General features: G+C 53.4%; 5 protein-coding genes across 5 annotated transcripts; 2 read left to right on the top strand and 3 right to left on the bottom strand.

The window, feature by feature from the left end:
* Positions 1-618: 618 nt before the first annotated feature.
* On the bottom strand, positions 619-3,037 carry NECHADRAFT_68291 (uncharacterized protein; the record flags this gene model as incomplete). The annotated part of the gene is made up of 3 exons (XM_003051616.1): positions 2,949-3,037; positions 2,742-2,889; positions 619-2,689 (listed from the first exon to the last, which is right to left on the bottom strand). The coding sequence occupies exons 1-3, from the start codon at positions 2,959-2,961 to the stop codon at positions 619-621; spliced, it is 2,232 nt and encodes a 743-aa protein (XP_003051662.1). The 5' UTR covers positions 2,962-3,037.
* A 1,092-nt stretch (positions 3,038-4,129) lies between these two features.
* NECHADRAFT_78952 (uncharacterized protein) lies at positions 4,130-4,830 on the top strand (the record flags this gene model as incomplete). The annotated part of the gene is made up of 4 exons (XM_003052058.1): positions 4,130-4,301; positions 4,357-4,447; positions 4,498-4,631; positions 4,682-4,830. The coding sequence occupies 4 exons, from the start codon at positions 4,130-4,132 to the stop codon at positions 4,828-4,830; spliced, it is 546 nt and encodes a 181-aa protein (XP_003052104.1).
* An 883-nt stretch (positions 4,831-5,713) lies between these two features.
* NECHADRAFT_100022 (uncharacterized protein) lies at positions 5,714-6,923 on the top strand. The gene is made up of 2 exons (XM_003052057.1): positions 5,714-6,164; positions 6,216-6,923. Exons 1-2 carry the CDS (start codon positions 5,818-5,820, stop codon positions 6,748-6,750), a joined length of 882 nt encoding a protein of 293 aa, XP_003052103.1. The 5' UTR covers positions 5,714-5,817; the 3' UTR covers positions 6,751-6,923.
* Positions 6,924-7,125: 202 nt separating this feature from the next.
* On the bottom strand, positions 7,126-9,096 carry NECHADRAFT_60041 (uncharacterized protein; the record flags this gene model as incomplete). Its single annotated transcript, XM_003051615.1, has 4 exons — positions 7,126-7,703; positions 7,754-8,437; positions 8,519-8,765; positions 9,002-9,096. The coding sequence occupies 4 exons, from the start codon at positions 9,094-9,096 to the stop codon at positions 7,347-7,349; spliced, it is 1,383 nt and encodes a 460-aa protein (XP_003051661.1). The 3' UTR covers positions 7,126-7,346.
* Positions 9,097-10,233: 1,137 nt separating this feature from the next.
* Positions 10,234-12,248, bottom strand: NECHADRAFT_100020 (uncharacterized protein; the record flags this gene model as incomplete). Its single annotated transcript, XM_003051614.1, has 2 exons — positions 10,234-12,119; positions 12,186-12,248. The coding sequence occupies 2 exons, from the start codon at positions 12,246-12,248 to the stop codon at positions 10,821-10,823; spliced, it is 1,362 nt and encodes a 453-aa protein (XP_003051660.1). The 3' UTR covers positions 10,234-10,820.
* Between the last annotated feature and the right edge of the window lie 4,404 nt (positions 12,249-16,652).

The raw sequence follows: 16,652 nt of genomic DNA, 5'->3' as shown, positions 1-16,652 counted from the left end.
TGATGGGATGAAATGGAATGGGATGGGAGGTTTGGGTCTTGGTTCATACATAGATTTGTTACGACATGTTTCTGCAACGCAACGCAGTCATCGACATGGATCACGACCTTTATTCAGCGAGTACATAAAGAATCACAGCATATTTTGCAACTACAGAATCACAGCTATTCTTTTCTTGACAAGAACGATCGGTTCACCACTTGTGCGCTTTGTGAGTCTGGGTCTGACTTGGATGGGAGGCTTTTGTGCTTGCTACCCATTTGTTCACTTTTTGAAAACATCTCTGAATGACTGCAAAGCGGGTATTATTGTAAAACCCCTGGGCAAAAACTTGATGCCAAAAAAACGCCTATCTGATATTCTGTCTCCTACACCGACAATGTTCCATTGTGTCTCTCAATACGCACGAGTTTCCACAAGACGCTAACTCCGACCACATGTTGTATGTACCTACAGAACAGCAAGCAATGGGATGCGTTCTGACGGCCAGCAGCTGCAGTACAAGAAATAAGAAAAAAAGCAAAGTAAGAAAAAAGTTGGAGGAATGCCGTGTCGATTAATTCAAGTTTCGCTTCAACGGCCCCAGGTGGGGGTGTATGAGAGGGAGCTGGCGACGCTCTATGCAAATGCGAAGCGGGAGAGGTTGAGCTTCTTGGGGGGAGCAAGGTCGATTTCGTCTTCATCCTCATCCTCATCGTCACTATCGGGGATGATTTGATCCTCGCTGCCTCGGTTCAACTGCTCCACCTCCTTCAGGTTGACCTTTGGGAGGGGAACGAATGCTGGGTTCACAGGGACACCCGAGAGGAACTGCCTGTCAAGGCTGTTGCGTGGCTTGGGCAGCTTGGGAGACATGGGACCGCTGAGGGCGCGAGCACCAAGTCGCTGCAGCGGCGTCATTCGAGAAGCAGCAGTTGAAGGCGCGGTTGAGGGAGTGGATGCCGCACTGAAGACCGAGGAGCGTCGCGAAACATCCGAAGCAGGGGTTTCAGTTGGTTTCGAGTATGAGAACTGGCGGAGATTGGGTCGAGAGGGAGTCTCGGAAGGCTTCGAGAGAGGCGCGGTTGATCGAGGAGGAGGCATGGGATCTTCAAAAGATGACATTGGTGTCTGTTCATGTTTGAAGGATGCCTGGCTCTCACTGTCGGCCGTGGTAGTGAAACTGTCGCTTGTGGTGGTGGTTTCCTGGCTCTCCCTCTCCTCAAAGACTGAAATAGACTTTCTTGACTTGTCGGTAGGTTTCCAACCTTCAAAGTCGGGCAGAGCCATAAGTGCTTCGTCAAGAGAGTCGTCTGACAGCAGGTAAGCATCGCTCTTGGCCCTTCTCGGGCTTCTTCGTAGCTTTGGAGCCGAAAAGAACTTGCTCCTCTCTGGCGGGGAATCGACGGGCTCGGCTTCGTTGTCGTCACACAGACGGGCCTTCTTGGGTGGCCTGCTCATAGTATCGGTCGAAGGGGGCGCGGGTGAGCTGGATGCCATGCCCACAGAAGATGTACGTCTGGTAGGGCTGCCAGCAATCCGAGCGAGCATACTGGAGATTGGCTCAGTTCGGCGGCGGTTGAGTCGTGGCGATGATCGTGTGCGGTTGGAAGGACCTGGGGCCGTGGGTCGAGTTGCTTCATCAAGATAGGGCCTGGGCAGAGGGAACACCCGGGGAACCAATCCTCCTCCGGTAATTTGCGAAACTCGTTGAGGGTCGACTTCGAAGCAATTGGGATCCATCTCACCCATAGGTATCCGTTGGTGACCCTTGAAGTATGAGTTAATGGGCTTCATGGGCGGGGGCTCATCAACAGAGCTAGAAGTTGTCTGTGAATGTCTTCTCTTGGACGGCGTCAGGGGGAGAATGATGGGCATCTTGGTGATGGGATTCATATCACCCTTGGCCACCGCCCGTGCAACCTCAGGCTCCACAAAGGCTCCAATGAAAGGCATCTCCTCAGCAGTCCGCGTCCCATCCAGATCAGTGAGGTGAACAAGCTGCTTCTTGTTGGGACAAAAGACCCATTGGTGCAGGAAGGTCAATTCGGCCTGGTAGAACTGGGTCAAGTAGTTTTCCGAAATTCGCTTGCCCTGGAATTGAAGCATGCGTACTACTCGCTCGGGAGCTTTGGTCTTGCGGAGCATTCGATATGCCGTCTTCAACCCAACACTCGGAAGACCATCCAGATAGTCACATCCACTCAAGATAGCCATTCGTCGAAACTCGGTATCGGACCATCCCGTCAAAGAAACCTCCCGGCAGGCGCAGAAATCCTTGCGATTGATCTCGATGCAGTTTCCGTACTGGTCCAACTTGGTCAAAAGCTTCTTGGCGCCGAACACGAGGAGATCAGAGTCGTCCGAAATGATGCCGTGGATTAGACCCTGTCGTTCGAGGTAGACGAGTTGTGCATCGGCTTCGTATGGGGCGACAACGTAGGGGATATCGAGCTTCTTCAGCTGCTGGATAAGAGCGGATGCCATCTCGGGTGTGATATCGATGCATTTCTGAAACTCCTGCGTGGCTTGAGCAGGCTTTCCAGCTCGAAGGAGCTCCATGGCCACCTTCTTCTTGTCATCTCTCTTCTTGGCACGTGAATCCTCGGTGGCAGCTTTGCTGGGTAGATAGTCGCCGTCGAATACCATGTAGGGGGTGACACCGAAATGGCGGAGCATGCGGACACGCATCATGGCAGCATTGATGTACCTGAAGAGTCTCAATTACCTCCATTCACCTTGATTGATGTGAGAAAACTTACTTCTGGGTCGGTTTCCCTTGCCCAAGCTCTAAAGCACAACAATAGGCCGCACGATGAAGCCATCCGTACGCGTCGACACCCAATGTTTGTCCATCATATTTTTTGAGCTCCGTTGGCTTTTGGATAGACTTGAGAAGCGGCAAAAGTCCTAATAATAGGTCAATATCATATTCGAGGTGATTGAGGAGCTATTGGTGTGGGCCGTACCGGTTACACCCATCTTGAAGGTCTCGTGTCAGGGTCGGTGGCGATGGCAGGCCGTCGAGCTTGCACTCGCTGCCCCCGGCAGGGACTCGGGCAGCTTCAAGCCAGGCGGGTTCGGAGTTGCATACGTTAACAACGACACATCGAGGTGAGCTAGAGGACGCGTCGAAAAGCTGATTGGCACGCGATGTCGGGTCAGCACGTTCAAGGCGACGAGGAGCGTGATTTGGCGAGTAGGAAGACAAGTACAGGACGAGCTAAAGGACGAGGCAAATGCGAATGCGAGAGAGAATGTCGTGAAAAGGCTTAGAGCGTAGTCCGGTATCAAAAGCTGATCAAGTCTGATGTCCAAAGGCGGTGGGGATAGGACGAAGGATGTTTTGTGTGGAAGCTGGAGGCTCGGCGGGCAGGCAGGGTACATCGGCTAAGTTCGTCTGCCCCTGCCTGGGACGCGACGGGACAGTGGAGTGGAGGACCCAACGGGACCCCCTGAAGCAGCGGTTTTAATGGGCGCGTCGATAGGCGCGGTGCTGTCGTTTTCGACCACTAACAGCGCTGGGAAAGAATTAGTTCCCGCCGCACTGGCATTTCCCCAGCAACCTGACCCCGCCATGACGATGCGACTTTTGAACGCCAAACGCGAGGGAGGATCGTGATGATGGCTTCTGATAGGCAGTTGATGAATTTGACAGTAAATGGATATGATAAACCAACGGATTCTATCGAATATCTCGTCTCGGCGTGAACCACGGCCCTGGAAACCCACCCGTTGCTGGTTCTAGAAGATCTTTAACCGAGACATTAATTAAGTTGAGATCCAATCTATGGCACATGGACATGAGATCCACAAAGAATGGCAACAGCTACATGGCCTCAACGATGATAAAGTCAAGAACCAAAGAGAAAAACCCACGTATTCGATGCGTTATTCATGTTTATTGTTGTCGACTCACCAGCCTCCAATATCAACACAGCTGCGGCACATACAAAAACACATGTTCTTCACCTGGGGGCAAGCTGCAACCAATTTAACCCCGGCATATACCCGCCACTTTACAGGCTGTACACCGACAACCTGTGGAGCACCCAAAAAAGGACCCCGACGAAAAAAAATCCTTGCAGAGGCACACAGCGCAACTTATACAGGATCAAAAGAACATCATCTGCTCGACACGCCAGTCAAGATGCCTTCTTCGCTTAGCAAGACCCGAAAGCAAATCTCCAAGAAGAGAAATGGAGTTGTTAATGCTCTTCACGAAAAGTCGAGAGACTCGCTGCGCCTTCACAAGGCTGGTGTGAGAGATCAGCGCATTGAGAAGTTGGCCGCCGCGAGGAGCAGAAAGGAGCAACCGCTTGGTATGTGACTTGGAGCAGACATTTTGAGATGTAGTCATAACTGACTTGCATGCAGTTGAACGTGTTGCCTTTTTCCAGCAGGCCCTGCGTGTCAAGGAGAACAAGGGCGTTCCTGAACTCGAAGAGATTCAGCAAATGATTCACACGTAGGTTTCCAATGTCAAACTGTTTCGGCACTCTCTAACTGGGTTGCTAGATATGTTCATCAATATGATGAGGAGTACAACGCCGTCAAGAAGACTCGTCGTCCTGGTCGACCTGCCAGTGCCAGGGAGGACCTTCTCAAGGCCAAGATTTCCACTCTCGAAGATGAGTACAAGGGCGGATTCGGTAAGTCATCTCGCTCATATGAGTTTTTTGCCATGCTGATACCTTGAAAGTACTGCCCGACCTTCAAGATGCCGACACTGTCAACTCCCTCCATCTTTGGGAGGGTTCTTGGTCGTATCTCCCCCAGTTGAAATGGGCCAAGGTCAATAAGGAAGGCCAGGCTCGCCCGACTGCTTTCCCTACTGGCAGCACCAACTGAAGACCTGGTTACCGGGAGCTTTAAAACGACAAGAAACGTCGGTGTCACAGATACTGACTACCCCTGAGTCTCAAGATCTGTGAAGGGCCCTTTATGAGACCTGGGGCTGACTCAACTACCAAAAAATTACTGCCTCGGACCACTAAAGCAACTCACGTCCGAGCACGATACCCCGAGACTTGATCTGAATGATCTTGGCTCATCTTGTCCAACTTTTTCGACGTTGCCCACAATTGGCGGATACACCCAAGCCCTTCACGATAGACCTGCGCAGGTTTCATGCCGGCTTCAAATCAGACATACTAGGTTGTTTGAGATAGGTATCAACTGCCTGGCGTCCGGCATGTTTGATAGACGAAAACTCAGGCGAGTTGGGGGACCTGGCAGATGGAATCTCCCACCCGGCGGACCTGGACAGGCCTCTGGTCGGATGCCTCACTTTCAGCACCGAATTGATCAGGTTTGAGACTTGGTCTTGAGCAGCTGTGGGGTTTCCACTTGCGAGGCTCATGCCGGGACACCTTGTGCTGGATGTTGGGGATACACACACATGAATTGATGAGATAGACACGTGGGAACACAGCGAGAAGCGAATTGATAAATAAAAACACATTGACTCTTCATATTCCAATTCTAGACTCAAATCAGCCTCTATTGCAGCCAAGATGCAGTGAAAAAGAAACCATCAGTCAAAACTCAGCGAGTCGTAGAGTAAAGACAGCCACGTGATCGCCACGACCCCCACAGTGGCCCGGAAGATCCCTCCAGTCTGGACCCGGGCAAATTGTTAGTCTAGCGGGCGAGCGATTCGTCCCGTGTCGGTGCCAAAAAAATTCAGAGGGGCAGCTTGAAGCTTTTCGCATCCATCTCATTCTTGTACAACAAAAAAAAAACCCCCCAACATCAGGTCATTCCAATTCTTCCTCCTCCTCAACGCCAATTCCTTCTTCGCCCTTCTTCTCCTTCTCTTTTTAATACCCAGTCACAATGTTCTCCGCTCGATTCGTCGCTAGGTCGGCGCCCCGCGTCGTCGCCCGCCTCTCCGGCGCCGCCCTCCGACAGACTGCCCGTCCCAGCACCTTTGTCAAGGCTTCCTCTCTGCGACCTGCCTTCTCCACCTCCGTCTTCCGGAGGGCTGCTGCTGCTGCTGCTTCCGAGACCGATGGCGAGCTCTCGGCCAAGCTTGAGAGCGAGATCCAGATCGAGGAGGACATGAAGGCCAACGAGCAGGACCCCGCCAGCATCAAGGATTTCCTCAACAACAGCGCTTTTGAGCTCATTGATACCCCCGGACAGGAGGTTGTCAAGCTCGTCCGCAACTTTGGCGACGAGAAGTGAGTCCCTACAGAACCAATTGGACCATCACAGCACTAACATGTCTCAAGGATCACCGTCAGCTTCTCCATCGCCGACATCACCAACTACGACCCCTACGCCGAGGAGAACGCACTCGAGGAGGAGGGTCTCGAGGAGGACCCCAGCAGCCAGCGCAGCGCCCAGTCCAGCGGCCGGGCCAACGAGGAGATTGACGAGGAGCTCGAGGACGACCTGGAGGACGAGGCCGCCGCCCCCATCAACCTGTCCATCGTGATCGAGAAGCCCGGCAAGACCGAGGGCGCCCTCAACATCGACGCCACCGCTCAGGACGGCAACGTCGTCGTCGAGAACCTCTTTTACTACGCCGATGCCAAGGTCGCCAAGGTCGAGTCCCCCGAGGCCGCCCAGAAGCGCGCCGACGTCTACCCCGGTCCTCCCTTTGGTAGCCTCGACGACGACCTCCAGCTCCTGATGGAGCGATTCCTCGAGGAGCGGGGCATCACCCAGGCTCTCGCCGTCTTTGTCCCCGACTATGTCGATGTCAAGGAGCAGCGCGAGTACACCCGGTGGTTGAGCAACGTCAAGGCCTTTATTGATGCTTAAATGGGCTGTTATCAGCTAAAAAATGATGAGATTCACAAGAGAAGAAAGAGCAAGATGGAGTCTTTGAAACGGAAATCTTGTGTTGAATGAAGGGAATGGGAAATGCCGCTCTTGTTGTACAATAGGATGAGATCCAACGAGGTCAAACTACATGTCAAGATATGTGTAACGATATGAATGTGTCTCTGCTTTGACCCTCTTACTCGCTCCCAAGTACGTTATACACGATGATCCTCTAGTGAACAGAACTTCGACATGAATGTGATGAATTGAGAACTTTGCTATCTACAACAAGCAACAGTCCATAACCGAATAACAACTCCTACAACTCCGATTAACGAGTGCGCAAGCCCGCCATGCATCCGCTGCCCCGTGGTCAGTCAACCACTGCAACTCGACCACCCCGTGCTACACCTCGGCGCAATGAGTCTATCTATTCCAAAGGTGCCTTTCTGACACGCGAAAAAAACAAGAAACAAAAAAGTGTACGGTGTAAACCAAAACAAGCATGTCGACTTCATCCTTCCATGTTCTGGGACAAGAGTGTCTCGTCCTGGCCCTTATCTGGTATCGTTCCCAAAAGTGGAATTGGTCTTCTACATAACACCCTCGAGTGACCAATCACCCTTCTGGGCCCTCTCGAGGACCTCACGGCCCTTATCGGTGAGATCCGGCTTGCCGTCGTTGCCTGTGACGTGCTGGAAAAAGACGGGTTGCCATGTCTCCTTGTTGGCCTCGCGCTGACGAGCCTTTTCACGTTGAGACTCTTCCAGCTCTACCTTGACCTGAGTAGCCTTGCCGTATTGCTTGGCATGAATGGCCTCAGTAACGCCGCCCCAGAGGGTGAGAGACTCATTGGGCAGCTGCTGCTCCTTGGGTGGGATGACCTTGGGTGCGACGTTGAGAGGTTCGATATCGATAATAGTAAACTGCTCCTCAACAGGGACCGATTTCTGCCACAGTTAATCTCCATTATAACAGACCAGCGAGAAAAACCACTTACAACAGGTCGGGGGCCCAAAGTGAAAATAACCTTCTCTTTCCATGGACCGCTCAACCGGGCGAGCACATCCTCATCAGGAACATCCTGCACCCGAGTCTTGGTATCGTTCTCGGGATCGTACTTGAAAACAACACCATCAATCTTGTTCGTCGTCCGTCCCAGCCAACCTTCCTCGATGTAGTGCAGGATAACCTTGATCTTGGTCTTGGGGCAGGTGATGTAAGCCATCTCACTGACAGAGACGCTCAAGGCTCCGCGAAGAAGACCACCCAGGTGAGCCGCAGGGTGCGTAAGCTGGTATGTCTCGCCGTCGCGCTTATCAAGGCTGATAAAGATGCCCATGTTGTGCTCGCCGGGGAGGACCTTGACCGAGGTGCCAGTGAACTTGGCCGTGATCTGATCGAAACCGCGAGCGGTGATGCCCTTCTCGGGGCAGGTGACGTGGAAAGCGCTAACGGGAGGGTGATGGGATGTCTGTTCGGTGAGGTATGAGACGCGGACGAGCTTGGTGTCCTTGGAGTTGCCATGTTGGGGCACAGAGAGTGACACGGATGATGCATTCTTGTCGCCCTTGGCCGCCGCCGCCACCTTCAAGTTCGTTAAGCTGCCCTTGGGGGTGCCATTGGTCTTCTGAAGACCCGAGGTCTCGATCCTGGGGGCATTGTCTTCGGTTTCCCAATTGCACTAGACCACTGTCAGTCCCTCTGTCCTCTCAAAGATGGCCTGTTCCTTGTTGTGGCGGTGTGTCGACTGTATATCACGTACCCTGAAGAACTCGCCCAGGCACGAATTATAAGGCTTGCACGGCTTTCCCTTGGCATATTTCAAGTCCTTGGTGAGCCAGAAGCGCACGACTTCGAGCATGCGGTCGAGGGCATCGTCCGAGGTGCCGATGGCGATAAAGGCATTGGGGGCATCGAGATAGGTCCAGTATTCCAGGTTCGGGGTGGGCTCGAGCAGCTGCGACGGCAGCGAGAATCTAACTGCTGCAAGGTCTGAAACGCCGATGAACCTGTCGCGCAAGAAGCGGTCAGCATTGAAAATCTCGAGATGTCCATTTCGAACCCGTCTGGTCGTGAGTCTGGCCCTTCACCTCCACCGCCATGCTCCGCTCGATGGGGAGGTGGGAGCTCCGACCTCGCTGACAAGGGCAAGCAAGCTCCATCTCTCTCCCTGGAGGGGTGAAGGAAAGCGGTGGAAGCTATCGCAGCAGAAGGGGATCCTCGATAGCATGAGGGCCTCTCTTACTTTTTCAGAATACCCAAAAACGTGCGCAACTTGGATCCATCGCTCTGCGGTTCATCAGGCGTGTCGGTCGTGGGTGGCGGTGTCGATGACGACATCCTCGTCGTAGGACTCGATAAGCTGGGCTGGGCGAAGAAGCTGGGCGAGCGAGAGGCGCGGCGCTGCGAGAGGGCAGCTTGTGGTGGCTGTTGGGGATAGGCTGCTGGGTGCCTGGAGGAGGGGGCGGCAGCGCCGATGGTAGGATGATGACTTGCCGTACGGTGGATGTAGGAGGTAAGAGGAGAAAACAAACAGATAATGAAGGTGTGGGCGAGAGAGAAAAGGGAGGAAGGAAAAAAAGTCTCGAAGGTTGCAGACTGAATCGCAAAAAGTCAAGAAAGGGAAGCGGGCGGTAGGTACTGTACCTAAGCCCGACAAGTGACGTTTTTGGCGGGGTGGGTGCCAAGTGCCCGCGGTGTTGGAGCAAGGGAGGTACTTCTGTCGCCGCCTTGTCCTTGCGCTCACGGTAGGTACCCTGCGTCTTGCCGTGAGGTGCAGTGCTTCTGGGCCTGGTCACTTGAGCCAAAACGGCCAAGGAACGTGCGTCGAGCGCTACGGTCTGGTGGGGGAAATGGCGAGACGGGATATTTATGTTGAGGCTCCTATCAAGGGGCAGAAGACCAGGTATTGGTAGAGAAAGGGGAATATATACTGGCAGCTGATGGAAGTGTCTCTCCTGTTGGTTACCTGCTGAAGCCATCACCAGAAACTTTGCAACCCCTCAATCTTCACACTCAACGCACAATGCGAAGCCACAGCGTGATCGACAACATGGGTGTTCGCTCTCAGATAACTAAACCCTTTTCCTCTTTGTTTGATAGTAGTAGCAGCCCCGTGTCGACGAGCCAATCATCAGCGCACATGGGTAGAGCCTCTGGCTTTCATCCCATCCATTCATCCAGCCGATAATAAAGGAAGCGGGATTAATTATCAAAGGAGCCATATTAGACTATCGCACCGAACCCGTCTCATCTCGTCAAACAGCTGAAGCACGGGCTCTGAGTGGCTGTCTTGTATGGATATTGTTACCCTGTCGACTGACAGATCGTGATATCTTTTTCATAATGTAGGGATCACATGGAGTGAGGGCAACGAAGTGGGTGCCCACTGCAGCCTGCTACTCTCAACCCATCCATGCCTCCTTTCTAACTTGGTCAGGTCACTCAAACACCAATTCGAAACGCATCGTGTCTTCTCAGTAAATTTTACTATTATTTTGTTTTTGCTTGGCGTGTACTGTTATTCCGCAACGCCTACCTATCATCGCCTCCTGACCTTCTTGTATGAATGCCACATGTGATGAATGCCTCTACTCCATCAGTTTTCCCATGTAGTGTGCCCTAGGTATCATGAATGCATGACAAGACCCCAAAAATGTATGTCCTGGTTGTGCAGGACAACAGCAACAACAATAACAAAAAAAGGATGGAGGAGAACGGCAACCCCTGAACACACCATGCCGTAGCATCGTCCTCAGCTCGCAACCTCTAGTACCAAGAAATATGTCCGACAAAATGCAAAGCAAACGTGTACGCCGACTCCATGTCCATGGAAGCCTTTTGGCACTTCTAATAAATGCAGCCAAAGCCTCCCTATCCGTATGTTTTCCCTTGGTATCCTAAGTGACTGTCCCCAACGCCTGGTGCACCATGGTCGGCTTTGAGAAAGGTGAGTGTGTATGCATCGCAACCTTGTGTTTGTTGCGCACCACGCTCAGTCCGAAACAAGTGTCGTTAAATCATCAATAGTATGAAAGACTCGGTCGAAATTAATGGACGAAGAATCATTTCTGGCTGCTGCTGAAGGCGCTATCATCAATGTACGTCTCCCATTCTTCGAGGACGTTCTTAGCTTGGGAGTCAGATTCGTCTTGCTTGTCGCCTTGGTTGTCGCCTTGGTTGTTCAAGCCCGTCTTCTTAGCCGGAGAGTCAGATTCGCGTTGGCTGTCGCCTTGGTTGTTCCAGCTCACGTTCTGAGCTGGAGAGTCAGATTCGTTTTGACCATTCCAGTTCATGATCGTGAAAGGGTCTGGGTATTGCTCGCCCCCAGAAGCCTCCGTGGTCTCACCCTCCTTAAGGGGCTTGGTATCAGGGGTATAACCAAAGAACTGGGTAGGATCTGCGCCAGCATCCAAGCTGAAACTCTGGGCTGGCCACATTTGAGGCTCATGGTACATGGGGCCATAGGGATTGCCGAGACCAACGCCACCCAAAAACATCCTCGCTTCAGGAGGTAGCTGTGAAGTAAACGACGAACTCTCCGAGTCGAAACCCCTAGTATTGTAAGATTGGGATTGTGTGGCTACAAATGCCGACCCGTGGCGAGACCGAGGTGTTTCTGGATGGGACATGGACCCAGGAGTGAGAGCTGGGGGTGACATGGGGACGTTGTTCCTGTCCTCGGTAGGGGATACCGGTAAGCTAGCTGTGGATAGATGTCTCTCATTGTTTTGCTGTCCATTGTTTTGTTGCCCGCTGCTTGGTTGTCTACTCTTTGGCTGTCCGTTGTTTTGTTGCCCGTTGTTTGGCTTTCCGTTGTTTTGTTGTCCGTTGTTTGGGTGCCCGTAGTTGACGGGATGGAACTGCATGTTGAAATGCTGCTCGCCAACACTTAGAACTCGTGGAGTCGCAACGGGCGAGTGAAGCGTCTGCGGTAAGAAGCCCTGACTGGTGGACCACTGAGAAGCAGCCCTGGCCCGACTCTGGACGTTGGGGAAGAATTGGTCAAATGTTGTGTTGATCTCGTTGTTGCGCCAGTCGTTTTCAGTAGCAGTGATCAGCGTCGACATAGCAACCTTGTTACTCAGATACGCGTCGACTCTAGCATTGAGCTCTGGGTTGGCGGTTTGCATGTGTGGGTTGAGGAGCCGGTAGGAGCGGGGGAATTCGTCGTCCTCTTCCTCGTACATTTCCTCCTTCATGACGATCTCCTCGGTGATGCGAAAGGCCTTGCCCGTTCTCTTCTTGTGGATCTCGCTGGCATTGCGGGCTGACTGAACCCGTGCCTCGATGCTCCGATCTGCGCGCCTCGAGGCGGCAATGTATGCGCGTTCCTGATTCTCGGAGTGGGAACGTTCGGTGGCCTTTACCAAGAGGTTTCGAGTCAGTCATGTCTGTTGTGTTGGGCCAGCGGGGAGGGGCTCCCTTACTCTGCGCACAGGCGGCTGTGTCTTTTCACCAGTGTCTTGGGGTTCGCGAATTCTCTTGGGCATTGTAAAGAGTGAAGGTGTTTGGTGTTACTTGTTGAGTGAAGTTGAAATATTGTTGAAGAAAGAATCTTAGGTACACCCCGCCTGGATTCTGCAGGCGGAGGATTGCCAAGGATTGTACTGTACTGTTCGGTAGATGTGGATGGGAGGGAGGAGGAGTTGAAATCAAGTCGGTTCTGCCGAGGGTTGATATAGACGAGGCGAGTCCGAGAGACGTAGTTCCGTATTTCCCCTGTGTTGTTTGGAAAGATGCTAAGCTATCCCGTTCGCATTAAATCGGTGTGCAAGGCGACAATATTGCTGCATGTGGCTGAAATCGAGGGTTTGTTGGATGGTTTAGATTCTGTGGCATGTGGTTGGCAGTGGATGGAATTAAGCTTGAGGATGCAGCAGAAAGGACCGCCAAACTGCAGGAGGTATCCAAAGTGGTAGAATAAGAACCGACAAGCAGGTAACAGACGGGCATAGCAGGTCGGCAGGGCCGTACTTTGGGTTATATACGGACAGGGCAGGACAGCTACAAACCACACCCATAGAAAGACTCTCCTGCAGAAGAAGAAAAAAGAGACATCTCATCTCACGTCTCAGGCGCTAAAAGGACGTGTAGCTCGATCCTGAGCGATCGAGCGTCGTTGAATCGAGCGTAGCTATGACGATCGATCTCGATGAGCAGGTCGTTGTTAGCGCCTGGGCCATGGCACATGTACTGCCCCGTATCGAGAGCTAGGCCCCTCCAGAGGCCTGCACATGCCCCGCCGGACCACCTCCGACCTCCCCTGAGTGGCTCATGTCGGCCCACCTCCAGCGCGAGCCGCTGCACCACCATTAACCCTGGTGCACCGCACCCAAGCTCCAGTCCCAGGAAGCTGGAGGGTGAAGTCGGGATGGATGGATGGATAACAAGAAGATGGCGACGGGAACGAATGCCATGCACATCTGCATCTGCTGCCATATTCCGGGACGACAGCAAGAGGCAATAAACCATGCAGAGAAGCCCACACAATACGCCCTTGAGCTTGAGGTCTTCAGTCGCCCTGGATTTGGACCTCTCCGCCAGGCCACATGCATCTAACATTGGACGCCTCGAAACTGACTTGGTCAATAGGCCGAGCCGGACTTGCCTGGGTGAAAGAAACAAGGCCATTTACTGTCAATGCATGCTTTCCCCCAGCCGCTGCCATATCTGGTGAGAGGATTGCAAAGTGCGCGGCCGCCCATGCCATCCAAGGTTCCATTGTCTTGCCTAGCCTACCTAGGTTGTCTTGTCTTGCAGTTGAGAAGCCCATCAGAACTTACATCCCCTTTGCCAGGTTGCAATCATAGTTCTGCGTTGTGCCAGAACTCTCTTCAAAAGAACCCTTCGGGTGGCATCCCTGTCACCATGCCGTTCTATCACAACCTTAGTCTTGCCGTTTTCCTGCGGTCTCACCCGGAACTCTTGAGCAACCTGGACGCCTGGCAACCCGTCTGGCCTGGTTCTCTCTCCATCTGCATTGGCACCGCACTCGCCGTAGTGAGCCCGGTGTGCAAGGCCGTGCTGCATTGCACCAAGGCACCCCGTTAGCATCCTGAGCTGCCGGCATGTCCAGGATCTGTCAGGCAGACTCTCCTTTTTCCCGGTGAGGAGGTGGAGTGGCCTTCATACGATGGGGAAAAGTGTTCCGTCTCTGCAGACCACCGATAGCGTGCTGCGTGGGCTTTGACTCTCGTCTCCATAATCTCTTGGTAGAGGCTATCCAGTCTGAGTTGCCGCGGCCCTCCCATCGCAGTGAGACTAGGCCATCGGCTGATAAGACATTGCTCCTTGAGCCCACGTTTTGTAGACTCGGCTGCTCAGATCGTGATTCAGAGAAGGACCATCAAAACAAACAATCGGCTGCTTTGGTCCGTTCCCGTACGAAATCCATCATGGCAAACTTGAACTGGACGGAGCAACTCTTCCGACTGGGGGACTGGCACTATCAGATGTCAACCCTGCGTGGTAGTCAGCCAGAAAGGCGCTTGTCTGGCACAGACAGCTATGGGCGCAGAAGAATGGGACGTTCATCCAGGGAAATGGTAGCTTGGGTACTGCATCGTGATCCAGTTCCTTGTTTTCCATGAGTTTTCTCCTTGCTCCATTGGACTCGGAGCCGGTTCCGTTTTATGCCACTTCCCCAGCTTCCGAATTCGTGCACGCTTCGTGGCATTGTCTGGCCTCCATGGCACAATACACGGCATGACGCGGGAAAGTTATGGCGAGGTGAGCCGTTGGCGGGACTGGGCTTCGTACTGTCTGTACATTTGCAGCAATCAATCGACAAGACGCTGCTGGCTGCTCCTCGATCCAGCGACGTTGTTCCCGCATCAATGCATCGTCAGGGACGCGTTAGTAGCGATGGAGAGCGTTGAGGGGCTGAAGCAAAGGAGCTCGCACATCGCAGTACCATCGGTCCCGACACCACCAAGGCGAAATGGGTGATCCAGACAGGCGGTGCCGTTGGCAGGGAATCGCGCCGCAGGTGTGCCCAAGCTCAAGATGGCCAAGGCCCTATGGGAGGGGACGGAGCCGGTCCAGGCCCTGGAGAACGGTGGGGGCCAGGGCCGTCTACTTTCTCCTGACGGCCCATTACGATCATTTGAGTTGCCGGCCGGCCCTTGGTGATTCTCTCCTAGCGCCCGAGAGGTATCGGGCCCGAGGATGACCGTGAATTCGGCATGTACACATCAGGTGTCGATGCTGGCCATGGTTGGGCTATGATGCCACGAGGTAGGCAATGCAAGTTACACGCAAGTAACAGGCTGATGCTTCGCCCTCCGCGACTGAACCGGATTAAACTGAATCTTTGAACCAGGCTGAGCTGGGCTAGGATCTCGTGGGAGCTGCGTGTAGATGGAGTGGAGGACCTACCAAGACCCCGCCGGCCTGACCTAAAAGCTTCTAGCTGGTCAACCGCCATCAGCGCTACCTTGCCGCAAATCTCCAGTGACCAACCATGCGGCTCCTTCTTGATACAAGCTCCCAGCGCATCCGACCATCCTCACCTTAACCACGATCAGTCTTCTTCTCCCTTGCCTTTCATGCCCATGCCCAAATTGCGGGCCATGCTGTAAACCTGTGGCAATGATTGCGCGGTTCAAGGAGAGGGTTGAACGATACCTCTCTTGTTGCCCGAGGCTCCGACATCTCCATTCATGCAGGATGCATTCCGCAAACATGCACAGCGGCTACGAACGAGGTCGTGAAACCAGAGCAACAGGATCAATCCGCTCTGATATTGTACAGCACCTCGAACAATTGCCCTGCTTTCCTTGATCCTGAACATCTTGTTGCTCCTTGGCTGTGAGTTGTGGTTGGATCCCTGCCTCTTTAGCCCGGACCATTCTCTCCGGCACGCATTCCCCGAGTTGCTGTGATGGCTCTCTGTTGAGGACCACAAGCTGGTACATGGAGGTACAAAGCTGCACTAACAAATTCCCCCTGGTTGCAGCAAAGCTCATGCTAGACTCGTTTCGGGTGTGTTGTGCCAAGTTTCCTGTCCTCGGCGCCCTGAGCCACGCCTCACGCCACGCCGAGCTCTCGTTTCACAACCCACAGTTGATCATCATGGGAATTATCTGCATCCTCGGCCAAAGCGAACAGACATTCCCATCCCAACTCATTATTCCCGACTTCGCAAGTGACTGACGCCTCAGTATGACGTCGCCAGCCCCGACAGCATTGGCTCCCGTCTCCAGGGTCTCCGAGAGTTAATCTCTGTGCTACTCGCAGATCCCGCACACCATCCAATGATCTACCACTGATGTCGCTATGATGAAGCTGTAACGCAACCCAGCAGGACTGTCATGGGACGTGCTGTCGCGTGGAACGGTAGTGAGAGGCGAAGTGCGTGGTCTGTACGCGTGCCCATTCGCCGCTACCCCAGATCTTCTTGAGCTGTAACTCCGGGTTTGACAGAAGCTGGCAGGCAGACATGGCAGGGCAGGGCAGGGTTGGGCAACCTTGTTGACTAAGATCCAGAAAGCTGGAGCCCACAGACCACCATCTTGAGACGAGCGGCCGCCAGCGCGAGTTCCCGGTCGTGGCGACTTCAACAATTAGGTGGACGTCCCCTCTATCACCCAAACTCTCTTCAGTCAGTTAAAGGGATTATTATTTGTAATCCCCTCGCTTGGTTGAGTAGCAAGCACCCTTCTTGCACGGCAACTTCAAGCTCCGGATGGAATTACATCAGAATCACCTCGATGTTCTTGGGTGCTAAAGTTCCCTCGACCTAGACCCGAGAGTTCTTTTCCCGAGAACCCTATCGTGGCCGCGTACTGTATCTCCTCACGCCAAAGACTCGGCCAGTGACAGACGACATGCGAGATGCCCGAAGCAAACCGCAGAGAAATGGTGTTGGGGCGACGAGGGCGGGTAGATTGGCG

Source organism: Fusarium vanettenii (assembly GCF_000151355.1).
Source record: "Fusarium vanettenii 77-13-4 chromosome 4 genomic scaffold NECHAsca_3_chr4_2_0, whole genome shotgun sequence".
NCBI classification, from domain to species: Eukaryota; Fungi; Ascomycota; class Sordariomycetes; order Hypocreales; family Nectriaceae; genus Fusarium; species Fusarium vanettenii.
The sequence above is the reverse complement of the archived record's forward strand: the minus strand, read 5'-3'. Positions and strand labels throughout refer to the sequence as shown.

Bases quoted from the DNA above. Each gene is read 5' to 3' on its own strand.
- NECHADRAFT_100022 (XM_003052057.1), top strand. From the start codon at position 5,818: ATGTTCTCCGCTCGATTCGTCGCTAGGTCGGCGCCCCGCGTCGTCGCC. The intron at 6,165-6,215 runs GTGAGTCCCTAC...ACATGTCTCAAG, and splicing joins CGCAACTTTGGCGACGAGAA to GATCACCGTCAGCTTCTCCA.